Source organism: Hyla sarda, chromosome 2, assembly GCF_029499605.1.
Source record: "Hyla sarda isolate aHylSar1 chromosome 2, aHylSar1.hap1, whole genome shotgun sequence".
Lineage (NCBI taxonomy): Eukaryota > Metazoa > Chordata > Amphibia > Anura > Hylidae > Hyla > Hyla sarda.
The window spans coordinates 442680845-442707951 of NC_079190.1; the positions used below are offsets into that span (position 1 = coordinate 442680845).

Sequence of the window (27107 nt, forward strand, 5' to 3'; positions counted from 1 at the left end):
GAGAGGGGGATGAATGGAAAACGGCATTTAACACCAGAGATGGACACTTTGAGTATCTGGTCATGCCCTTTGGTCTATGCAACGCCCCTGCCGTCTTCCAAGACTTTGTTAATGAAATTTTTCGTGATCTACTATACTCCTGTGTTGTTGTATATCTGGACGATATCCTGATTTTTTCTGCCAATCTTGAAGAACACCGCCAGCATGTCCGTATGGTTCTTCAGAGACTTCGTGATAATCAACTCTATGCCAAAATAGAGAAATGTCTGTTTGAATGCCAATCTCTTCCTTTTCTAGGATACTTGGTCTCTGGCCAGGGACTACAAATGGACCCAGATAAACTCTCTGCCGTCTTAGATTGGCCACGCCCCTCCGGACTCCGTGCCATCCAACGTTTTTTGGGGTTCGCCAATTATTACAGGCAATTTATTCCACATTTTTCTACCATTGTGGCTCCTATTGTGGCTTTAACAAAAAAAAATGCCGATCCCAAGTCTTGGCCTCCTCAAGCGGAAGACGCCTTTAAACGACTCAAGTCTGCCTTTTCTTCGGCTCCCGTGCTCTCCAGACCTGACCCATCTAAACCCTTCCTATTGGAGGTTGATGCCTCCTCAGTGGGAGCTGGAGCTGTCCTTCTACAAAAAAACTCTTCCGGGCATGCTGTTACTTGTGGTTTTTTTTCCAGGACCTTCTCTCCGGCGGAGAGGAACTACTCCATCGGGGATCGAGAGCTTCTAGCCATTAAATTAGCACTTGAGGAATGGAGGCATCTGCTGGAGGGATCAAGATTTCCAGTTATTATTTACACCGATCACAAGAACCTCTCCTACCTCCAGTCTGCCCAACGGCTGAATCCTCGTCAGGCCAGGTGGTCTCTGTTCTTTGCCCGATTTAATTTTGAAATTCACTTTCGGCCTGCTGATAAAAACATTAGGGCCGATGCTCTCTCTCGTTCCTCAGATGCCTCTGAAATTGAACTCTCTCCTCAACACATCATTCCTCCTGACTGCCTGATTTCCACTTCTCCAGCCTCCATCAGGCAAACTCCTCCAGGAAAGACCTTTGTTTCTCCACGCCAACGCCTTGGGATCCTCAAATGGGGTCACTCCTCCCATCTCGCAGGTCATGCGGGCATCAAGAAATCTGTGCAACTCATCTCTCGCTTCTATTGGTGGCCGACTCTAGAGACTGATGTGGTGGACTTTGTGCGAGCCTGCACTATCTGTGCCCGGGATAAGACTCCTCGCCAGAAGCCCGCTGGTTTTCTTCATCCTCTACCTGTCCCCGAACAACCTTGGTCTCTGATTGGTATGGATTTTATTACTGACTTACCCCCATCCCATGGCAACACTGTTATTTGGGTGGTCGTTGATCGATTCTCCAAAATGGCACATTTCATCCCTCTTCCTGGTCTTCCTTCAGCGCCTCAGTTGGCTAAACAATTTTTTGTACACATTTTTCGTCTTCACGGGTTGCCTACACAGATCGTCTCGGATAGAGGCGTCCAATTTGTGTCTAAATTCTGGAGGGCTCTCTGTAAACAACTCAAGATTAAATTAAATTTTTCTTCTGCATACCATCCTCAATCCAATGGACAAGTAGAGAGAATTAACCAGATCTTGGGTGACTATTTACGACATTTTGTTTCCTCCCGCCAGGATGACTGGGCAGATCTTCTACCTTGGGCCGAATTCTCGTATAATTTCAGAATCTCTGAATCTTCCTCCAAATCTCCGTTTTTCGTGGTGTACGGCCGTCACCCTCTTCCCCCCCTCCCTACCCCCTTGCCCTCTGGTCTGCCCGCTGTGGATGAAATTTCTCGTGATCTTTCCACCATATGGAAAGAGACCCAAAATTCTCTCTTACAGGCTTCTTCTCGCATGAAGAGATTCGCAGATAAGAAAAGAAGAGCTCCTCCCATTTTTTCCCCTGGAGACAAGGTATGGCTCTCCGCTAAATATGTCCGTTTCCGTGTCCCGAGCTATAAGTTGGGACCACGCTATCTTGGTCCTTTTAAAGTTTTGTGTCAAATTAATCCTGTCTCTTACAAACTTCTTCTTCCTCCTTCTCTTCGTATCCCTAATGCCTTTCACGTCTCTCTTCTTAAACCTCTCATCCTCAACCGTTTTTCTCCTAAATCTGTTCCTCCCACTCCTGTTTCCGGCTCCTCGGACATCTTCTCTGTTAAAGAGATTTTGGCCTCTAAAAAGGTCAGGGGAAGAACTTTTTTTTTAGTGGATTGGGAGGGTTGTGGTCCAGAAGAGAGGTCCTGGGAACCTGAGGACAATATCCTGGACAAAAGTCTGATCCTCAGGTTCTCAGGCCCCAAGAAGAGGGGGAGACCCAAGGGGGGGGGTACTGTTACGCCGAGCGCTCCGGGTCCCCGCTCCTCCCCGGAGCGCTCGCTACACTTCCCTCACTGCAGCGCCCCGGTCGGTTCCACGGACCCGGGGCGCTGCGTTACCACCTCCGGCCGGGATGCGATTCGCGATGCGGGTAGCGCCCGCTCGCGATGCGCACCCCGGCTCCCGTACCTTACTCGCTCCCCGTCAGTTCTGTCCCGGCGCGCGCGGCCCCGCTCCCTAGGGCGCGCGCGCGCCGGGTCTTTGCGATTTAAAGGGCCACTGCACCGCTGATTGGTGCAGTGGTTCCAATTAGTGTTTACACCTGTGCACTTCCCTATATCACCTCACTTCCCCTTCACTCCCTCGCCGGATCTTGTTGCCCTAGTGCCAGTGAAAGCGTTCCTTGTGTGTTCCTTGCCTGTGATTCCAGACCTTCTGCCGTTGCCCCTGACTACGATCCTTGCTGCCTGCCCCGACCTTCTGCTACGTCCGACCTTGCTTCTGTCTACTCCCTTGTACCGCGCCTATCTTCAGCAGCCAGAGAGGTTGAGCCGTTGCTAGGGGATACGACCTGGTCACTACCGCCGCAGCAAGACCATCCCGCTTTGCGGCGGGCTCTGGTGAAAACCAGTAGTGACTTAGAACCGATCCTCTAGCACGGTCCACGCCAATCCCTCTCTGGCACAGAGGATCCACTACCTGCCAGCCGGCATCGTGACACGACTGTTTGTGCACAAAGGGCTGTTGTGCCGAAATTCTTCAGATCTGGTTTCTGGTCATAGACTTCATCAGATTCTGGTTCCCCGAAGATGCAGCGATGGTCCTCAACGCATACCATAATCAGTTGGGACACTTTGGAGTCCACAAGACCGAAGCTACTGTCAGGGGAAGATTCTATTGGATCGGAATGTGGAGCGACATTGAGAAGTGGTGCAGTGAATGTGCTGTCTGTAATGTCACCAGTTGGTCACTGTAGACCATGTCAAGTAGTCTTCTACCTGGTCCGGGTACACTTATGCTCTCACCATGGTGGATCACTACTCTAAATGGGTTGTCGTTGTCCCTGTCAAAGATCATACAGCCAAGACAGTGGCCCAGATGTTCTACTCCAATTGGGTGCAAACCCTTGGGTAGTCAGAGTTTGTCCTAATGGACTGGGAAACGGCATTCGAGGCCCAACTCTTCCAAGAGCTGTGTCATTTCCATGCCTGCAAGAAACTCCGGACTACTGCTTATCACTCCCAGGGGAATGGGCTCTGTGAGCGCATCAACCAAGTCTTTATCCACATGTTGCGAGCCGCCTCTGTGTCAAGACAAGAAGAGTGACCCCGACTGCTGCCCGACCTATTGGAGATCTATAATAACACAGTCCACTGTTCTACGGAGTACACCCCAACCAAAATTGTTCACCGAAACTGAATCAAGTTATATCTGAAAGAAGATCTACCAGTGCTCCCAGCACCACCTCCTCCAGCTGTCAGACCTGTGGTGGAATATGTCCCAGGCGAGGGAATCCACCCATCCATGGATTTCCCCATGTTTTCTCCAATTTAGCCTGCGATCTTCTGTGTCTCACCAACCACGGGGCTGGTTCAACCAACACTAATCTCCACACCTGTCCCAGTCTTGTCACCGTTGGCTCAGGCATATACAGTGCAGATGCAATTTTGGGTCCCGCCAGCCCTGGACCAATACCCGCTCTTGAATTCGTCAAGGAAGAGTTAGCTGCAGCTTCAGAGGCTCCAAGGGCTCCCAAAGAAGTTGTGTTGTGTAGGTCCCAACAGTCGACACAAGGACAAATTTCCGCAAGGTACAAAGATTAACTCATAATGTAAGGTTATGTATCACACATTGTCAGTTCACATATGGTAAAAGTAGCCCACACATATGCAAATAGTTAAGTTAGGACTATAACATTATTTGTCATCCCAGTCCACAAGTTCTAAATATATACAGTTACATATCTATCTAATGTTTTCTCTCCTGTCCACGTGTACAGGGTACTCTATTGGCCAGAGTGTTCACCTGATATCTAGATAATGCATGTAGAGCGACAGAATTGCTAAATGTATACAGGGCTGCCATCAGAAATGTTGGGGCCCCTAACACAGCTCAAGGCCTGGGCCCCCACCCCAGTGGCCCGCCTGCTATCTTCCCCACTGTCTATGAAAAAATATTTTAAAACACTGGATGAGAAAAATAAGAGGCCTTTAGTTTAAAGGATAACTCCGGGATGTAACAACTTATCCCCTATCCATGCAGTTCTATGGCAGAGCTGGAGATTGCCAAAAGCAGCGCTCTGGCTCTCCCATAGAGCTGCATGGAGGGAGCGTGTCGCCCGCAAATTTGTGCGGTGGTCAAAAATGCTCATTTCATGCAGAGGGCTGGGGCGCCATTTCGGAGATTGCGGGGGACCCCAGCGGTTGGACCCCTGCGATCTAACACTTATCCCCTATCCTTAGTTGTTACATTAGTTGTTACATCTCGGGGTTATACATATTACTATCATACTGTTACTGAACAAATCCTGTTTACTGAGATAGTGGCCCCAGTAGGTAGATAGGGAATTCCCCCTATAAAGTAGATGTCTCCATTAGGTAGGTAATGCCCTAGTAGGTAGGTAGTAGGTTATGCCCCCAGTGGGTAGGTTGTAGGCGATGCCCCCAGGTAGGTTGTAAGTAATGACCCAAACGGGTAGACAGTAGGTAATGCCCCAGTAGGTAGTGCTCCAAGGTAGGTAGTGCTCCCAGGTAGGTAATGTGCCCAGTTGATAGTGCCCTCCCAGGTAGATAATGGTCTTAGTAGGTAGGTCCCTCAATAGCTACTGCCCTAGGTATGTAATGCCCCCAGTAGATAGTGTCCCTAGGTAGATCATGCCTCCAGATAGATCAGTGTGGTGTCTCTAGCTGTTGCAAAACTAGAACTCCCAGCATGCCTGGACAGCCAAAGTCATGCTGGGAGTTGTAGTTTTACAACAGCTGGAGGCCCCTTGGTCAGGAAGCATTGAGATATAACATAGATATAGATAGATAGACATTAGAGAGATAGATAGATAGATAGATATGAGATAGATAGATAGATAAACCAACAATTCACAGAAACAGCACAACCAGGATGCATAGATGAAGGTGCAGCATCTTGGTCCAGCACTCTTCAGATACAAAAGAAAAAATACTTGCAGCACTCAAACAATGATTAACCCCTTAATGACACAGGGTATTTTCCATTTTTGCATTTTCATTTTTTCCTCATCACCTTCTAAAAATCATAACGCTTTCAATTTTGCACCTAAAAATCCATATGATGGCTTATTTTTTGCATCACCAATTCTACTTTGCAGTGAAATTAGTCATTTTAACCAAAAATTCACTGTGAATTTTCCGGAAAAAATGTAACCTTATCTTTATTCTGTAGGTCCTTACAGTTAAAATAATACCCTACTTATATAGGTTAGATTTTGTCGTACTTCTGGAAAAAATCATAACTACATGCAGGAAAATTTATATGTTTAAAAATGTCCTCTTCTGACCCCTATAACTTTTTTATTTTTCCGTCGTGATCTGACGTTTTTATCGGTACCATTTTTGTTTTGATTGGACTTTTTGATCGCTTTTTATTCACTTTTTTATCGTATAAAAAGTGACCAACAATACGCTATTTTGGACTTTGGAATTTTTTTGCGCACACACCATAGATGGTGCAGTTTAATTAACATTATATTTTTATAGTTCGGACATTTACGCACGCGGCGATACCATATATGTTTATTTTTATTTACACAGTTTTTTTTTTTTATTGGGAAAAGGGGGGGGGTGATTCTGACTTTTATTATAGAAGGGGTTAAATGATCTTTATTAACACTTTATTTTCACACTGCACACACTGATCTTTTACACAGATCACTGCCAGGCAATAGCCGGGCATTGATCAGTGTTATCGCCGCTCGACTGCTCCTGCCTGGATCTCAGGCACATAGCAGTCATTCAGCGATCGGACAGCGATTTCATCGCGGCGGTCCCGAACAGCTCCACTGAATCAACCGGCAAAGTTTACTTTCACTTTAGACGCGGCGATCAACTTTGATCGCCGCGTCTGAAGGGTTAAAACCGGGCATCACCGCGATCGGTGATGTCCGTTATTAGCCCCGGGTCCCGGCCGTTGATGGCGCGATGCGGGAGTGACCCCGCGTTCTATCACGGGAGCCGGCTCATGACGTATGCATACGTCATATAGTGGGAAGGGGTTAAAGTGAAGAAAAAAGCGGAGCTTTATTTCATCCAAAAAGCGACGTTTCGGTTGGCTCACCCAGCCATTATCAAGCATAGTATAGACAGAAAATGCCCCAAATAATATACATTATTTCTGCACTTTTCTGCAAATTGATGCACTTTATTGTAAATTGTCACACATGATTGTTATCCATATTTATATGATGCATTTTCTGTCTATACTATGCTTGGTAATGGCTGAATGAGCCGGCCGGAACGTCGCTTTTTGGATAAAATAAAGCTCCACTTTTTTCACTTTAATCATTGTTTGAGTGCTGCAAATATTTTTTCTTTTGTAGATAGATAGCGATAGATAGATAGATATGAGATAGATGGATAGATAGATAGATAGATAGATTCAATAGATAGATATGAGATAGATTCAGTAGATAGATATGAGATAGATAGATATAAGATAGATAGATAGATATGAGATAGATATATAGATAAATATGAGATAGATTCAGTAGATAAATATGAGATAGATGGATAGATAGATATGAGATAGATAGATAGATATGAGATAGATATATAGATAGATATGAGATAGATATATAGATAGATATGAGATAGATAGATAGATATGAGATAGATAGATAGATAGATAGATATGAGATAGATAGATAGATATGAGATAGATAGATAGATAGATATGAGATAGATAGATATGAGATAGATATATAGATCGATATGAGATAGATATATAGATAGATATGAGATAGATAGATATGAGATAGATAGATAGATAGATATGAGATAGATAGATAGAGAGATAGATCAGTGTTTCTCAACCAGGGTTCCTCCAGCTGTTGCAAAATTACAGCTACCAACATGCCTGGACAGCCAAAGGCATGCTGCGAGTTGTAGTTTTGCAACAGCTGGGGGCACCCTGTTCAGGAAACATTGAGAAATCACCCACTGACCCCTAAACAGCAATTTGTCCTCTTCCCTCTTTCCCCCTAGAAAGTTACCTTATTGATGGGCGGACTCAGCGCGGGCTGCAGCCTGCATGCAGAGGAGAGTGGGGTGAAGGGGAGGAGCATCTCTCTGCTCTCCTCCCAGAGCCACAGCCCCGGCCCCTGCACTGACATAGGGCTGCATACTGAATATTTTAAAAGCACGTGCCAAACCAAACAAACAAAACACAAGATTTAACTGGAATTAAGGAACAAAATAGAACTACAAAATTTAAATGGACTTAGACCATCTAATATAGGAGTTTAACCCCTTAAGGACTGAGCTCTTTTTCACCTTAAGGACTGAGCCCTTTTTCGCAATTCTGACCACCCTCACTTTAAGCGTTAACAACTCTAAAACGCTTTTATCGAATATTCTGATTCTGAGATTGTTTTTTCGTGACATATTCTACTTTATTTTGGTGGTAAAATTTTGGCGTTACTTGCATCCTTTTTTGGTGAAAAATCCAAAAATTTCATGAAAATTTTGAAAATGTTGCATTTTTCTAACTTTAAAGCTCTCTACTTGTAAGGAAAATGGATATTCCAAATAAATTTGTATTTTTATTCACAAATACAATATGTCCACTTTATGTTGGCATCATAAAATGGACATATTTTTACTTTTTGAAAAAATTAGAGGACTTCAAAGTAGAGCAGCAATTTTCAAAAATGTCATGAAAATTGCAAAATCTGAAGGGACAGATGTTACAGAACTACAACTCCCAGCATGCCTGGGTGGTCTAGGCATGCTGAGAGTTGTAGTTTGGCAACATCTGGAGGGCTACCGTTTGGGCACCACCCTCCAGATGTTGCAAAACTACATCTCCCAGCCTTTGGCTGTCTGGGCATGCTGGGAGTTGCAGTTTGGCACCCACTAGGAAGGACAACAGTAAATATCGCTTACTGCCCCCTTCCCCCCCCCCCCACCCCACCATCGTTTCCCTACCTGCGCTGTGATCTCTGCTGTCTCCAGCGACAATCGGCGGTCCCCACGCATCTTCTGGTCAGGTACCGGCCTCCATCTTCTCCCCCTGTTCTGCCCCACATCCAGGGGTGGGCAGAATGGGGGGTTGCCATGGCAACCCACTGTCCTGCGCTGCCATTGGTCAGAATCAGTTCTGACCAATGGCAGGGGATAGGAGGAGATGGCAGCACTGCGACCTCGCTCCTATCCCTCAGGATGATCGGGGCTGTCACTGAAAGCTCCGATCATCCCTATTTTCCAGGTGATCGGGTCACCAGAGACCCGATCAGCCCAGAATAGCAGAAAATCGCATGTCTGAATTGACATGTGATTTTCTGCAATCGCCGACATGGGTGGGTCTGAGGACCCCCCTCGGCGATGTGCCGGGATGCATGCTGAATGATTCCAGCAGGCATACCGGTCCGGTCCCCAACTGGCTAGCGGCGGGGACCCAAATTCCCACGGGCGTATGCATACGCCCTTAAGGACTTGGGATGCAGGGCGTATGCATACGCCCAACGTCCTGAAGAGGTTAAAAAGCATGTATGGACATTCACCATGCCACATGGACTCATCCTTATCTTGTTTCGTAATCCAGACCTGGGAAGGACATTAGGGGAGATTTATCAAAACCTGTCCAAAGGAAAAGTTGCCCAGTTGCCCATAGCAACCAATCAGATCACTTCTTTCATTTTGCATAGGCCTTGTAAAAAATGAAAGAAGCAATCTGATTGGTTGCTATGAGCAACTGGTCAACTTTTCCTCTGGACAGGTTTTGATAAATCTCCCCCATTGTGCATAAATTCCCCAAGAACTGTCACTAGGCCTCAGTGGCCACCTTCAGTCCTCCGCCCTCCAGGACTGGGCGTCGAGGATGACTTTAATTATGAGGGGGAGTTTGTGGTGGCTCAGTAAGGGAGGTGTTACCCCGTGCTCCTGCTGTCCTATCAGGCTTCCTCCTTCAATGACTTCAAAGCCCCCTGCACTTGTTTTCCCTTTGTAAATATGTTTTACTATGTAAAGTGTTATAAAATGTAATGTTGCTTTAAGAGTTATACCATGTGATATGTCATGTGATTGTTACCCAGGAGGTATCAGTGACCAGGTACCCCAAGAGTGACATATGGGCTCCCTGCTAGTCTCCCCCATATAAGCCCTGGGTGGAACTAGTTTCTTTCTCTTTGAGCTCGGCTCTTCTGCTAAGCTGAGGTCCAGTGCAGTCGCCTAGTGTGTGTGTCTGGAGTATTGGAGGCCTCAAAGTCCAGTCCTGCAGCCACCATCACAGCTTTATGAGTCTCAAGTCAAGTCAGTCCCTGTCATCTGTCAAGTCAGCATGGCCTGCACCAAATTGTCCAGTTCTACTAGAAGTCCCAGCAAACCCTTAAGGTCTCGGTGTCGCTGGTCACCTCCTTGGGCCCTGGCTTATCTGTATAGATGTTACCAGGGATGTCTACCCTCAGTAAAGCTACCGTTGTCTGGTGTCGGAGTCTTTATTGCCCCCGTGCCTAGCCCAGGATCCAGCGGTATACCTTCAGGTGGTTATAGGCTAAACCATGCCCAGGCGTCACGAATACAAGGGGTTAATGCCATCTGCCCCTAGGGTAACAACATCATCCCTGCACCACACACCCCGCCACCACAGCATTGCTATCTAATGGTGGCTTACAATGCTTGAATCCTATTTAATTCCAATACTGTCTAGAATTTATCTCTGCCCCATTACATGCAGCACCAGTATATTGGGGGAGATTTATCACTTGAATATAATTTTTAAGTCACTTTTGTTGCAGATTTTTTGGTGCACATGCACATAATTTATCATATAGATAATGCCCAAGTCAACCAAAACTAACAAAATGACTTCACAACACCATTTCTCATTTTGTAAAGCAGGTTATTAAAGTAGCCCTGAAAGAGGTCTATGTTTGCAGACCACTTGACCACTTCATGTAAAGTGGCCTACGTAGGCAAGTCTTCAGAAATCACATATTGAATTAAAAAAATGTGCAAAAACAAAAATACACAAGTCCAAAAAAATTGCAAAAAAAAAAAAAAACCCATGCAAATTTGAACAAAAACAAGTAAAAAAAATCATAAATCTACCCCATTGTTTTTTGCAGGTCAGGCAGCATGATAAAGGTTTATCCACGGCCTTGTAAACTTATATTTTAAGCTATGTGCATGACTTGTGTTTTATTCACACAGGCAGTCACACACTGATATAGGCCCTTGCATTCCATTAGCAGACAAGACATTAGAAGTGCCAACAAGCATATCTTTTATCACAGTTTATGTGGCACTCTGTATGTGATAGAATTCCAGCTGATTATTAGGCTGTACAAAGGCAAAATTGTGACACTGTGTCACATGTAACCTACAGCTCAAACCCAACTACACTTGATATATGTTCTTATTACTTATGGGTTTTATGGACTCTTTTGAATGTGTACACTGGGGTGCTCCTGATACACTGTGGTTAATACCTAACATAAGTTGTCAGAGAAAGGATATCTGGTAAACAAGCGGCAGGATCATGGGATTTTCGACATGGCTATTCCTTCTAGTCAGATCAGAGACTACTGTAAGAGAAATTGCTGAAAAGTTGCTGCTGGCTATGATGGAAAGGTGTCAGAACACAAAAGGAATCTCTAGGACTGTGTATGGGCCTCTGTGTCTGTAGACTGGTCCGAGAGCCCATACTAATCCCTGTATATGACAAAAAGTGCCTACATTTGGCAAATGAGCAAGTGTTAGCCACAACTTTTATTATTAATTAACATATCTCAACCTTAAGGCACACTGGTTCTAGGTTGAGTTTGTGCGGTCAAGCCACGTTGACTCCAGTGTTCGGATACGCCACCAAACTGACCCCACTTTGCCTTCTGTGATCACGTGCCGTGGTGTCGAGAAGGAGACACCAAAACTGACAAAAGAAACAAGAAGAAAAATAGCAAAATATAGCAATCAGGGAGGGAGGGCAGGACAAGTGAGGAAAGTGTACCATAAGGAACAGGGGAGGGGACTTGTGGCACAGGAATTACTTGCCCCACAGGTGATTGGCCCTGACCCTAGGTAACTCCACGTCCCCTGATCCACCATCCCCGCACTCCCCCCCTTTCCCCCCAGAGCATCGCACTTACCACTTACCGGACTTAAAGAGGGGGGGGGGGGGGGGGGAAGGAAAAAATGGCAGGGCCAAAAACTCACTGGGGCTGCCCCCACTCAGGGAGCAATCAAGTTATACACAGCTTGCTCCTCCAGTAGGCAAGCCAGTGGAGTGTAATCCTTTGGACAACGTTCTGTTGGGAAACTTTGGGTTGTGACATTCATGTAAACATTAATTTTACATATACCACCTACCTAAACCTTGTTGCAAGCTTGTAGGATGTGCTCGAAAAACAATGGAGGCCCTACCTCATAAATAACCAAACATGAAGGATCAGCTGATAATGCCTTGAAGGTCACCTTCAGTGGAATTGTGTCCATTTCTTGATAGCTCAAAGCTATTTTGGTGACAAGAAAGACACCTACACATTATGTAGCAAGTGGTTTTATGTCTGAAAGCGTTTGGGGGGGTTAGAATTTAAATAATTTTTTCCTAACTGTATCAGAAAGAATTGTAAGTTATCCTTCTCAATACCAAGGCATCCTTCAAAAAGAAACAAATCAAAAGAAAGTTTACTTCACGTTTTTTTTTGTTTTTTTTTACAGTGGGAGTCAATGGCCAAGGTATGTGACTGTATGCTAGTTCCTATATTATGCATATAATTTAGAAGATTTTGGCATATACCTAGACATGCACTGCACATTTACAGTACAGGCAAAGGTTTTGGAGCGTCAGGCATTAGAACGGCTGTTTAATATTTCTGGGCGCTCGCTTCCTTGTAAATTCCACCCCAGTCATGTAATGTTTGTAATTTTTACAGTTATATTAACAAGAAGGAAGAATGTAAGAGACTGGATCACTATCACTCATAGGTTTAATGAGCTGCCAGTTCTCTCTGTAATTCTTTATTATGGAGGTAAACTTCCGTGATGAAATATAGTTATGAATATGGATTATGACACATCTACAGTTCACTCATAGCCTATTATGTGTACTACTGTGTGCACTAATAGACCTGCCTACTACCACGTTCCCTGCAGATCCAGATGCTTTTGGCAAACTGTGAACAATCTATGGGAGTATAGACTGAAGGGGAAACGATATCTTCTGTTCAATCCTATAAGTGGCTCTTCATTGCATCTTGTTTCATAGTAAGTAACATTAATATCACTGAATTTAACATTCAATTTATTTTGGCAGCTGTATCAGTGACAGGGCTATCAGTGTCACAGCAGTCCCAACTACCACTGGGCCCCAAAAATCGGGAGGCCTTCATACATGCAAATGGTGTTGTTAGTGCAGTATACTGAAAGGGGACTGCAGACTTGGTTTCTGGGCCAGCTGTAGCTCCTCTAGAAGCAATATTGGTAGTAACGGTAGCAAGAGTGAAAGCTGACACAAGGATACCCCTGCTGCACACAACCCCAGTGGTAATAGGGGGGCTGCACAGATGTAGTAGAGGGATATGTTTAGTCCCTAGGTTGATTTTTCCAAAGGGGCACAACCGCGTACAGTGCCCAGCCGATGGTACTTTGTGGTGCCCTTGGTGTTACATTTGTGCAGATGTAACAGGGTCACCAGGAGATGAAAGAGAGAGAAATGCAGTGCAATTGGTCACTTTTCTAAGCAGTATCGGATTATCCTCACACGTGGAGGCAAAATACTTAAACAATTCACAGTTCCAACAGAAATAAACAGCAACAGGTATGGTTGTGGCAGAGTTAACCTCTGACAGTCTTTCGGTGTTCTGACATATTTATGGACATTTATCAACGGGTTTAGTCAGGTTTTCTTTACTATAATTGTCGCAAAATTGTCGCAACTGCGACTACGCAATTTTTCGTGCGACTTTTTGACTGGAAAGCGAGAAAAGCAAGTTTTCCAAAAATTAACTACGTAGTAATAATTTTAAAATGGACTTCGGGTAGTCAGGTATTTACTAACTGCGACAGTCGCAACTGCGCAAAAAAAAGTCGCAACAGGGTTAAAAATTGACTAAATTTACTCCAGCTCAAACATGGAGCAGAAAAAGCTACTACCAAAGTAAAAAAGGAAAAATTGCTTACGTGAAAGAAAATTATCAACAGGCTGAAACCAGTTGATAAATAAGTCACACATAAGCAAAAAAAAAGTAAGGAAAAAATTACTAAAAAAAAGAATACTTAAGCAAACAGTGATAAATGTCCCTCATTAAGAATACCTGAAATGATGAGATTCATTGGCTACCAGTGTGACAGAAAGGTCCGAACCTGATTAGAGGTTCACGAAGGTTTTAGATTGCTAAAAGGTCCTGGACTAAATGCTACACTCTTAGGCTAACTACCTACTCTTTCATACTCCATCTTATCTCAACTAAATAAAAGGGATTGGGGTTAGGTCAGTATAAGTGTAGTGCAAGGTAGTGCTCACTTCAAACAGCTGATCAGGGGCCCATGGAGTCAGACCCTTTCCAATCTTGTATTCATGGCCCATTCATTGATAATACAGCCACATTTATAAATTGCGTTGTACACGCCTGTTGTGAGATGGCTCTCAGAAACACAAGTTATTGTTCATATACATATGGCTAGATACAGCCTAGATACAGCGGGAAACAGGCCGCTGTATTCACATCTCTGGTAATAGCTGTCACCCTGACTGAGAACTCCTCTGCGCCTGTTAAGCTTCCATAACAACTCTGCCAGTTTCTGCCAATTGTCAATATGTCCATTCCAATTTTCATAGCTGCTGCCTTATTGAAATCATAGCACATACTGTACCTAGAAGGCATGTTCTTGTCTGCCAGACCTGACAGCTATTGACAGCTAGATGCAATGGACAGCAGGGGAGCTGGACAACACAGTGCTTGCATTTAGCACCCTTTAGGCTGTGTGACTTTGGAATCAATGTAATGGAAAGATTAAAAGACCTCTCCCTTCCCCTCTGATAAATAGATTACAAGGGATTGGCTTATATGAAAACGTGGCTTGAACTGCTGCTTTGTTGTTTTTTTTTCCCTTCCTTAAAGTCAGCTTAAGAGGGGGCGGCTTGAAATGATCTAAACCTTTCACTAGCTATAGCTGCTCTGTAGTTGACGGAAACACTCAACAACTTGTCCTGGCTTTTCACTACACTGGTGGGAGAATCCCAGATCTGGGCCTCTCTCACATGGAATACGAGGAGGACGATGATGACATTCTCTTTGCCAAATGGATGAGTAGCTTCTGGGGACATAGTGGTGTTGAAGAAAGTGAGAAGGACCTCAGGAACCATAGGAAAAGGCAATCCCGTGCACTTTCAGAGAGGAGAGCATCTCTTCCTTGCCCGGTATGTTTAAAATAACTTTTATAAAACAGATATTAAACATAAGGAGATCATAACTAGTGGTCATGAGAGTAAGGTCACATTATCACAGAGCAATTTTTGTTACTAGAAGTCAACTTTTTTCATGGATAATTGGTTTGTGAATGGAGAAAATACCTGCACCCATGGGGAGATATAACTTAAAACATTGTCCGAAAAATCATAGCATGTATATTAAATTTCAGTTTGCATTTGAAGAGATCAGACAGAGATTTAAAAATGAATAACTAGTGTGAAAAGGTGCCACCATGTCATCTAAGGTTTGGATAGATGCTAAAAATTAACTTTCTTATTATGTTTTTTGTTGTTGTTTTCTTTAATCTTCAAGAAGCTGATCTTGAGTTGATGAGAATATAAATAGTGTACTTCCAGAAACCAAAAAATTCTAACATTTATGAAACAGAGAAAGACTGTTTAGACTTTCTAATGTGAATCAAGCAACTATATCCATGACATACATGTTGCAGTTCTGGGAAGCTGTTCCGTGTATGGATACTGCTGTTACACTTTAATCGTTTTATTTCAAAATGTTTTTATTTTCATTCAGAAACTTTTTTCATCTAAAAATTCTAAAGTACTTTTCAGTATAAGGCATGTGAGTTTACTATTAATAGTTTACAGCAGGAATTGGGAATGCCAAAAGTTGTAGTTGCACCCTGGCCCTGAAGTCTGGGGTGGCCAAAAAACAAACAAACCCTGGACTGTCAATTCAGATGTCCAAATACAGAGGAAGAAATCGATCACAGAAGAGACAAGAGGGCCGGATCTTTAGATAACCTACAGTAGCCTTTAGAAAAACTAGTAGCCTTTTCTCATGCATGCTTCACTCCCCATCTTGCAGTGATCTATTCCCTGCTTCATTGGACAGCCCAAAATACTTATAATGGGTCTGCAGGATGGAGATCGCTGAGATCTGGGGAGTGTTCTACTGTGCACTTCTCCCTAATTATTCTAATGTTCGGTGGGGATCTCCGCATTGAGTCTCCGTCTGGTCAAAACTTTTTACCTGCCTCTGTGACATGTCAAAAGTTTTTAAATATGACATTTACATTTTAATTTGGAACAGCATGGAAAGTTCAACATATCCCTCCCTCCCTTCCAGAGTTTGGGCATATTACAGCTTATCTTTTGGGCACCCATTAGACATAAAATGATTGTTCAGAGGGGGACAGATCCTGTAACATTGCTACTTTGTAACAGTGATTTTAACTATTGACCCTAGGGTATGTGCACGTTCCTATTATGATCTTGAAATTAAAAACAATTCTCGTTTAAGAGTTTCTGGTTAAATTCTTCACATTCTCAATTTTGACGCAGTGGTGGACCTTTCACAGTTGCCCTAAATCATACATTTCAGGGTTTCCCATGATATCGGCTTTTTTTTGCTTCACGACACCATCAGCATCTGTGCAGGGTTGTCATTTCACACTTGGTCACTTGAATAAAAATGACTCTCTGCTGTATAGTGTAATATGTAGCAGTGACATTCTTTATATCATGGATTGTACTATTCATAATGACTGTTCCGGATCGCGCAGGGAAAACGATCTCCACACTGTGAAAGCCAAGTAAGCAAAGTTTGGGATGTTTAGCTCTTCTGTTTTTTTTTTTCTAAAATCTTATATTAACAAAAGAAGGACCTCCACCCCTCCAGCTGTTAAAGATCTTGTCAGATTTATTTATTTTTGGCTAACCCTCTCCTTACTGTCTGTAACAAATTAGTCATTTACTTACAGCTCTAAAATTGTGCCAATTTTCTACTTTAACATTGCATTATGTGGCATGTGATGTCATAACTCCAATGACATCACAAGTAACATGACACACCCCAGAGGTAGAAAACGCGTAGAGTTTCAGGGCAGTAAGTAAATTACTAATTTACTGTGAATAAAGAGAAATTATATGTGAAACCAAAATATAGAACAACAATTAGCTAGGGGTTAAATCTGGCAGAGCACCACAGAGTCTCAAATGCTTAGTGCAGATGATTAGAAGACTTAGAGAGACTGGACACAATATACTTAGCTTTCCGATATGGTTCTCAGTATGTAGATATTACAGTTTTTTACAATGGAAACAAATAAAGAGAAGAACGCGGCACTCACCACTTTGCAGCTTTATTGTTCCAATTAATCAAATTAACGGGAGAGACAATACAGACTTCAGGGCCGCACTGAAAAGGCAATGATCGTTTCATGTAGCTTATGCATTTTTTGGGGGCCTTAGCATATTGTCTGTATTGTCTCCCCCATTTGTTTGATTGTTGTATCAATAAAGCTGCAAACTGGTGAGTGCTGCATTCTTCTCTTCACTAATATGGAAGGGAGTGAATACTCAGTGAGCTGCAAATTGGATTTGGACCTTCATGACCTTTGTGGGCCAATATTGTGTCCAGTGCCTTGATCAACTGGAGAATCCTCTGGTGGCCCAATGGATCGCTGGCTACAATAGCTGTGGTCACACGTAGCTATTCTGTTCTGAACAATGGATAAGTAACAATATGTGATACTCCTGTTCACATTTAGATGCATCCAACCGGTACATTGCTAAGAAGGGAGTACAGTATTTATAGGCAATGCTCTGTGATCTAAACAGCCTGGAATCCAGACCGATACAGTGTAGCCAAGTTGGAAAGAGAGGTATGTGCAGTTTCTCCTGCTGTATTAAGGTCATAAACTATTGTTAATGAAAGGTATTTTTTTGCCAAAACATCTTAGTCGTATTTTTTGGTAGAATAAAACTTCAGCTATCAGGTATTCCGGGCCTCCTGTCTCTGCTGTGACCATGCTCGGACTTGCTGTACATGACCGTTTTCACTGATAGCAGACAGCTATCTTAAAAATGATGAGAAAGTAAAGTATACTAGAAAAATGTAGAGCTTTTCATTTATGCAGTTATGAAGTATTACCTATATAAAAATCTTTATCTATCCAAAAGACACAATGGTCCCTTAGTCACCAGTCAGTTTCATGATGCTTTGATTGGAAGCTGAGAAGTTTAAGGGATTAGTGTTTATGATACGGTAATAATTACCCTGATACATGGTCCAAAATGTGCATTTGTTACATTCCCGTAACGTGACAATATTATCAGGCAGCACTTCTCTAATCTTCCTCTGGAAAGCATTCTCCCTGTTAGTGCTATTAAGCCTCTATATCACTGAGATATTATGACTGGATGCCATGTCCCAGTGTTCTAAATCCATCTGAACAAACATTGCATTCTGTATTTCTATCACTCCGCAGTTTAGTGTCATCTGTAAAGAGGATGATCTTAAATCTTGTGGTGCTCCACTTACAGCACCAATAGGATCTCGGTTCATTCTTCGTTTCTTGCTTTCTATTTATTGTACTTTGGATTTAAAAGTAAGAGAATGTAATTTATCGGATTACTATCATACTATTGTTTCATGAGGGCACTTCTGGGTAAGTATGTACAGGATACAAAAGTAACAAATATGTCTTACATAACCCAAGCATTGCTGGTTTGGATGAGTTTACATGTCACTCTTGTGATAGCAATCAATGGGGATAGGAGGGGCAGTGAGAGAATGTTCTATATATATATATATATATATATATATATATATATATGGAAGGTACTATGTGTCTTCTTGTCCTAACAGCTATCTAACAGTGTCAGCAGTTTGGAACATTAATCGTAGCTGACAGATTCTCTTTAAGGTGGCCTAGGACTGCTAGGAGTAGCTGTCATGTAAAGTGAACCTCAGACACCAGGAATTAGCTGTAGTGAGGTTCACTCTGTTGCAGGCTGCCTCTGGTGCAACACAGCAGCTGCAGGAGGCCCCTTGTGGATAAAGGCCCTGGGAAACTGCCTTGTTTGAACCATTTTTTCCCAAATGGCCCTGCATGGGAGGAGTTAAAGCAGGCATCAGAAGCAGTTCCTCGTCCCCCAACACCAGCCATGTAAACATAGACAGCCAGGATTCTATAGTGCTGTCTTCCATGTCCACCAAAAAACTGTGTTGAGCGTGGAAAGTCACTCACTACATTGTTACTTTATCCACCCCCCACCCCCCCATGCTTTCACCCAAAAGCTATTTTAAGCCTGTAGGTACCAGACGTTGCACGTGACGCCACATTCAACTTTTTGAATCTGACAAGACCTTGTAAAGGGACTAAATTATAAAGTTTAGTTCCCAGCACTGAATTGCCTGATGTGTCGGGGGACCCTTGGTACTGTCGGATTTTGGGGCCCGGTTGCACTTGTGACTACTGCGACCAATGTGATCAAGCCACTAAACAGCTAAGCCAAATGCAGCCATAGTCATACATGCATGTTCTTTATTCACTTGAATCAATGACATCCTGTGTTTGGCTATTCTATTTGTCCTGACCTTTATGCATAAAAACAGATATTTTTTTAGCAAAATACCTTGAAATGGTCACCAATCTTTAATATTGCTAAATTTCTTAAATAGTTTAACCCCTTAATGACCACGGATAACACTAATCAAAGCAAAGCTATGGCTTTTGCAGTGAACAGTGCTGGGAATCAGAGTATGCAATGTCATAGCCCCCTATGGGAGCTATAACATTGCAAGTGTAAAAAAAAAAGTTAATAAATGTGATTTAACCCTTTCCCTAATAAAAGTCCAAATCACCCCCCTTTTCCCATTTAAAAAAAAACAAAACATGTAAAGAAAAATAAATATAAACATATGTCGTATCGACGCATGCGTAAATGTCCGAACTATAAAAAATATCATTAATTAAACCACAGGGTCAATCGCGTATGGGCAAAAAAAATCCAAATTCCAAAATAGCGTAATTTTGGTCATTTTTTATATTATGAAAAAATTAATAAAAAGCGATCAAAAAGTCTGATCAATACAAAAATGGTACCGATATAAATTTCAGATCACAGCGCAAAAAATGAGCCCTCATACCGCCCCTTATGCAAAAAAATAAAAAGTTATAGGGGTCAGAAGATGACAATTTTAAACGTATAAATTTTCCTGCATGTAGTTATGAATTTTTTCAGAAGTACGACAAAATCAAACCTACATAATTAGGGTATCATTGTAATCATATGGACCTACATAATAAAGATTAGGTGTCATTTTTACCGAAAAATGTACTGCGTAGAAACGGAAGCCCCCAAAAGTTACAAAATGGCGTTTTTTCTTCAATTTCGTCGCACAATGATTTATTTTTCTGTTTTGCCGTAGATTTATGGGTAAAATGACTGATGTCACTGCAAAGTAGAATTGGTGGTGCAAAAAATAAGCCATCATATGGATTTTTAGGTGCAAAATTCAAAGGGTTATCATTTTTAAAAGGTGAGGAGGAAAAAACGAAAGTGCAAAAACGGAAAAACCTGTGGTCCTTAGGGGGTTAAGCAATATTCTATTCTAGTAGTATTCAGATCACTACTGACATACGTAAGTGAATGCTCTGTGATGTCACTTATTGATTAATCCATTGATTTATTCCAGACCTATTTTTTTCCTATATTTAACCTGTCCAGAGCAAAAGTTGCTGAGTTGCCCATAGCAACCAATCAGATCGCTCCTTTCATTTTTCACAGACCTCTTTAAAAATGAAAGATTCGATCTGATTGGTTGCTATGGGCAACTCAGCAACTTTTCCTCTGGACAGGTTTTAATAAATCTCCATGTCTGCACTGTTTATTCAGGTATTATATCTATGAATATGTGGTTAACATCTTTGCTCAAGTGTAGGTTTAGATATTTTACAGACAATGGATTAATGAGGGTAAGAATTTTGCTGTGTATTGTAAAAAGTAATGCACCAAATAACACTCAGAATACACATTTACTGCTGAAGCTCAACAACAGAGGCCGATTTATGTAGGTCCCATCCTACTGTCAGAGAAATTAATGTTTAGACCTTTTTTACGTAAAACTTTATAATAGTGTGGTGAGGGTGTGATGAGGGCAGATGTTATTACCCTAGGGGCAGATTAACCCCTTGTATTTGTGATGCCAGGCATGGTTAACCTCTGTACCACCCGAGGTATGGCTGCTGGATCCTGGGCCAGGCACAGGGCAAATGATGACTCCGACGCCAAGATACGGCACAACGGCAACTTTACTGAGGCAGACAGATGGAATAGTCTTTACAGCACAGTTCGGCCAAAGGAGGTGACCAGTGATTTTAGAGACTTGCGGGCTCGCTAGGACTTGTAGTCGATTTGGACAGAATGCTGCAGGCCAATGCTGAATTTAGACAGACTTTACTGATTTGACTAGGACTAACTAGACTTCAATCCTTGTGTAGCTTACCAGGCTTTTACGTTCACCTGTGGGGCACTTGGTGATGGAAGCGTGGCTGTGTGACCAGGCCTTGGGTCTCCTCAGGACACCAGACACTCTCAGGTCTTGACTGTTCCTCAGCATGTACTCAAAGAGCCTGAACTAGCTCCTCCCAGGGTTTATATGGGGGAGACTTTGGACAGGTCCTATATGTCACCTAAAAGTTTTCTGGTCACTGACACCTTCCCTGGTTACAAGACATGGTAACAAAATTTAATGTTATATACATTATAAACACACTTTCATGAATAACATAAAGCACTGATTAACCATTTTACATACTCAATAGAAAGGTGGACTCAGGGGACACTGCAATAGAGTCCGCCAGACAGGACAGCAAGGGTACAGGGGTGCAACTCCTGTACTGGGCCACAACAAACTTCCCCTCTTAACAACAGCCATCCTCGGATCCCAGTCCTGGAGGGTGGATTATATAAAGTGGCCACTAGAGATGACAACAAAAACAGTTCCTGCAGCATTTGAATCAATGTCCTTCACAGGGCTGATGAACTGGGGAAGAGTCCACGTGGCAATGTGTATAACATCCATACATGCTCAGTCTTTTGGGGGTATTTAACCAGGATAAATTGAACCAAATGATGGTGAGGTGTTTTGATCTCGTAACTGCTTGATGGTAAATAATTGATTTTGGATCCGGCTGCTGATAGGCTCTCTACCCTGATGCCTGTGCTAATGGGGCCCTTTGGCTTAAGCTACTTCTCCCCATAACATTGGACTAGCAGTTATATACCCAAAGCATTTAACCCTTTTGCTCTATAAAATCTGGAGCGACTCCCTCCTATAATTATCTATATATATATATATTTTTTTTTTACACATTTTCTATATATTTATATCCCTTTTGTTTGCCCTTTATCATTGTTGTTGGGAAAGTGATTGTATTGATACACTTTTTCATGTACTTATGTAAAATATTTTTGTATTTGTTTAAATTTGTATGTAAAGGGTTAAATGCTTTGGGTATATAACCCTGCTTATATCTGTGATTGCCATGCCTGAGGAAGCTGCGCCTGCGCAGTGAAATGCATTGCATCTTGGCTGAATAAAGCTTTTATAACTGAACCCACCTACCTGAAGCCTCTTTGTTCCTGTCAGTGCCTGAGAATCCCTACTTTTTACGAAGTTCACTGGATCTTACAAGCTTTTATGGGAAGGCTGCAGACGAACACAATAATCCTTGCTTCCACACGTGCTGACCATTGTTGTGTATGTCGGTACACAACCGGAGCGGGTAGGAGACCATCTGTGCCCCCGTCCCTGTCCGGCATTAGCACGTGTGATCCTCCACAGGGAGCGCCTCTGCTTTGTGTTTTTATACTTTACACATGGCGGGCACAACTTTGCTACTGTTCTCAATGGCAGATAGCAGACTTTTCTTCACCTCCCCCTCTATTTCACAAGCGCCTCGCAATAAACAGATTTCAGTGACAAAGTCCTGTACACTTTCTGGTGCAATTTCTTTTTGCATCAGTGTGGGAATTTTCGGCAATCCTGGACACAGTTCAGACTGGGGGGATACTTTTTGCATAAGGCGCACACCCGTATCCTGTTCGTGACACCAAAAGTTGTTGTAAGGGTGTGATGAGGGCAGATGTTATTACGATAGGGGCACAGTTCACATTTGGCTATGTTGCTAACACCCCCATCATTCTGCACTCAATACCCCATAATGATAAAGTGAAAAAATAATTTTGTTAATCTTTGCTAATTTATTGAAGAGAATAAACTAAAATCTTGTATTGCCATAAGTAATAAGACCCTTAACGCAAATTTAGCAGCGATCACAGCCTCCAGTCTTCTTAGGTATGATGCCACCATATGGTTTGCACTCCTGAATTTGTGGATTGTCTGCCATTCTTCTCAGCAGAACTTCTCAAGCTCTGTCAGGTTGGATGGGGATCATCCGTTGAAGCCATTTTCCTCTCCAGAGATATTTAATTGGATTCAATTCAGGTCTCTGGCTGGGCCACTCAAGGAGATTCAGAGTTGTCCCTAAGCCGCTCCTGTTTCGTCTTGTCTGTGTACGTAGGATCATTGTCTTGTTGGAAGGTGAGTCTTCAGCCCAGTCTGAGGTCAGAGCACTTTGGATCAGTTTTTCATTAAGAAAATCTCTTTACTTTGCTTAATTCAGCTTTTCCTCAACCCTGACCAGTCTCCCTATCCCAGCCACTGAAAAACAACCCCACAGCATGATGCTGCCACCTCCATGCTTCACTGTAGGGATGGTATTGGGCACGTAATGAGCAGTGTCTGGCTTCATCCAGACATGACAATTAAAGTTGAGGCAAAAAAGTTTAATCTTGGTTTGATCAGACCAGAGAAATAGCCATAATCAAGAGAAATAAGAGGCATGAAGAGCTAAACCTCAAGTGTCAAAGCTAAGGTACTAAATACTTACGTTATGACCATGCAATTTGTAGAAATGTCTAAAGTTCTTTTAACATTGTCATAAATGGGGTACTGAGTGCAGATAGATAAGAGAAAACTTGCATTGTTTTTATTTTTCTGCAGTGCATTGTATATATAAAATGTATTTGCCGCTTTAATGTATTAAAGTGAACCTGTCATATTAAACAGACAATCATGTCTGCGAACATCGCTTTATAGAGCAGAAGGAGCCGAGCAGATTGATATAGGTTTGTCGGAACAGATTCTGTAGAACTTGTCAGCTAATCTTCTCATTCTGGGTAAAATAGTCCCGTGTGCAGTCCTACTTAGATTGACAGATAACAGAGTCCAACTTTTTAGAGGGAAGACTGTTAGTCACTGATAAAGACTGTCCACTAGATTCCTAAGCCTTGAATTAACATAGACAAGCCTGGTTTTAATTATTATTTTACATGTCATACTGAATCTTTGTACATAAAAAAAATATTAATATATCAATTTGCTACCTCCTGCTTTATAACATGGTGCTGGTAGAGTGAACTGAATTTTCTAAGTGACAGAATCCATTTAAAGGGGCTCTCTGGGACTTTAACATTGAAGGCCTAATGTTAAGATAATTGACAGATTTGCACTTATAATTCAGAGTACATTCATTTCCCCAACAAGTAACCAATCCTGACCTCTTCTCTGTTAGGGTCCCATCCGATATGAGGCCACCTCCCCGTGGTGGATGGGGGGACACATTTTGTTCAAAAAGTGCGCTAAGAGCCTCCATTTTTTGACCAAGAGTGCTGTTGTAACTTTCTATTTTGTACATTTTGTATTTGCCCCTCAGCGGGCACCTGTGTATTAGGTTGTTGTGCTGGCTATTTTTCCTTTTGACCTCTTCACTGTGTTACCTGGAGGGGTTTCTGGAGGTCAGACCCTCCCTGATCAAAATGCTATAATCACTGTATAATGAAAAGTTAGCAATTTTCTAACATACTTCATTGTCCAAAACTTGACTTTATTTCAAGATCTCTCCCTGATGTCAGTGATTTAACACATTCATTACTAAGGTTTTCAGGAATTTCCCTTTTCACTATTAGAAAATTAAGTTTAAAACTAGGGATCGACCGATTATCGGTATGGCCGATATTATTGGCCGATAATCACGATTTTGGGCATTATCGGTATCGGCAATTACCTTGCCGATAAGCCGATAATGCCCCGCCCCCTGCACCGCTCCCACCGCACTGCGACCGCCCCCCCCGACCCGCCGCACCGCGACCGCACCGAATCCCCCCCGACCCACCACACCGCATTGCACCCCCCACCGTAATGCTGGGCGGTATACCGGTATGAACCGGATACCGTTTTTTTTTCTCCCACGGTATGGATTTTTGCCCATACCGCTATACTGGTTGGGCCCCTCCCCCACCCTCCGAGTCAATAAACTAAATTTAACTTACCTGTAATGGGGGTGGTCCGGGCCATCCATCCTTCCTGTAGTGTCCGGCAGCATTCCGGGTGGAGGGTGAACCGGTCCTGGCTGTCCTTCTCCGGGGGTCCTCTTCTCCACTCCGGGCAGGCTCCGGCCTAGTACGCTCCATAGACGCCGGAGAAGAGGACCCCTGGAGAAGAAGGACAGCCCGGACCGGTTCATCCTCCACCCGGAATGCTGCCGGACACTACAGGAAGGATGGATGGCCCGGACCACCCTCCGCGGACGGTCCCTGCAGCAACTGGGAAGGTGAGTCAGGGTTCTGGGATGGACAGGGGCCTGTATAATATACTATACCTGCAGTAGGCCCTCCAGCTGTTGAGGCCGGCCGGGGGAGCGGTGGCGGTGATAGGTCTCAGGACCCCCAGACAGGCAGGGGGAGAGAAGCGGGTGGCGGCGGAGGCCTATGGCACCGCAAAAGCCACTGCAGTGCATTGATTTAAAGCGCCCGCTTTAAATCAATGATCTGCAGCGGTTTCGCAGGGGGATAAATAGCCGATAACGTATACCGGAATATCGGTATAAGTTATCGGCTATTGGCCCTAACCTCCACCGATTATCGGTATCGGTATCGGCCCTAAAAAAACGATAGCGGTCGATCCCTATTTAAAACAGCATAAGTTTGTATTGATTTCATTTCTCACTCGCATATTACTGGTGCAATTTTGTGCCTATATTATGGCCAAGTGTCCCAGTCTGAATATAAATTGTCTGCAGAGCACCATACAGATTTTAATGCTGTCAATTCGGGGCTGCAGTTGGGTGGTTACACTTGCCCATTATATATGTGCTAAAATGTGTCTTGACTTGTGGGAACAGGACTTAGGCTCGACAAATCAACACAATAGCAGATTGTTGGTGTGTAAAAGCTTCCCAACATATACGTGCCTATAAACATTAATGGCTGAACCTATGCTAAAAAGGTGCCCATTAGGCACACACTTGGCCAGCATATTTTAGGATCCTGTAGCCCCAATTATACTGGAGCTCTGGGATCCCAATGTTTAAATATGGCCATACATTTAGTGGGGTGATTTGAAACATGGAGCATAAGCAGCCTGGGGGAGACCAGGGGCTTTTATTAAATCATTTTCTATTTTATTTTGAATTGATTACAGCTGATTCCTATATGGATAGTACAATTTCTTTATTTTATGGCGGCTGAATTTTCATTCTTTTTCCAGGCCCAGCTCTCTGCCATGCATGTGGCCAGGTTCCACTCAGCTTCCAAAGCGCCATCTCCTGTATATTTGAAGGGATACAAGGAACCTCATGGGGATAAAGACACCAAAAGCAACAACCAAACCAAGTTAAGCAAAGTATTCTCAGTTGAAGCTTCAGTGCCTGAGAGCAAAGAACAGAAAAAACGATCAAATTCTATACAAGAATTCTCAGAATCATTTGATAAGCAGCTGCGCTTCCGGACCAAACGCTCCACTTCTCTGGTAAGTACTAATAATTTGAATAAAGAATCATCTTGTATATATATATATATATATATATATATATATATATATATATATATATATATAGTTACTTCTAGTGATGATTTTGGTGAGCCCCCCTATGTCCAAAGAAGTAGGGGGGTATTTATCAATTTTGCCTGTTGACAGTTTCTTTTTACCCTTTTTTTTTCACTTTGGTTTTCGTGGACGTGCACCAAATTTATCATTTGGTGCAAGTTGTTAATAATTTTGGCTCAAATGTTGAAATCAGCTGTTCACAGCGCCTTTTACACAGAACTTACCGCCACAGAGGACGCGTATTTTACCCTGTAGAGCGGCCATTTCGGGGTCCCTCCTGCAGTATATCAGCAAGCGACATGAGTTATTTTCTTTTGTGGGGTTTATAGCCACCATGGGAAATGGATTTTATTTTCAACTTGAGTAGTTTTTTTTTGGTTACTTTAGTGCAGTGGTCTTCAACCTGCGGA

General features: G+C 42.9%; 1 protein-coding gene across 1 annotated transcript in view; it reads left to right on the plus strand.

Annotated features, from left to right (window-relative positions):
- The first annotated feature begins 14674 nt into the window (after positions 1-14674).
- Positions 14675-27107, plus strand: part of LNP1 (leukemia NUP98 fusion partner 1) — a 77870-nt gene continuing 65437 nt past the window's right edge. The window contains exons 1-2 of the mRNA XM_056559298.1: positions 14675-14948; positions 26359-26619. Coding sequence (XP_056415273.1) covers positions 14790-14948; positions 26359-26619 — 420 coding nt within the window. The 5' untranslated portion in view covers positions 14675-14789. The remainder of the gene's footprint in view (positions 14949-26358; positions 26620-27107) is intronic.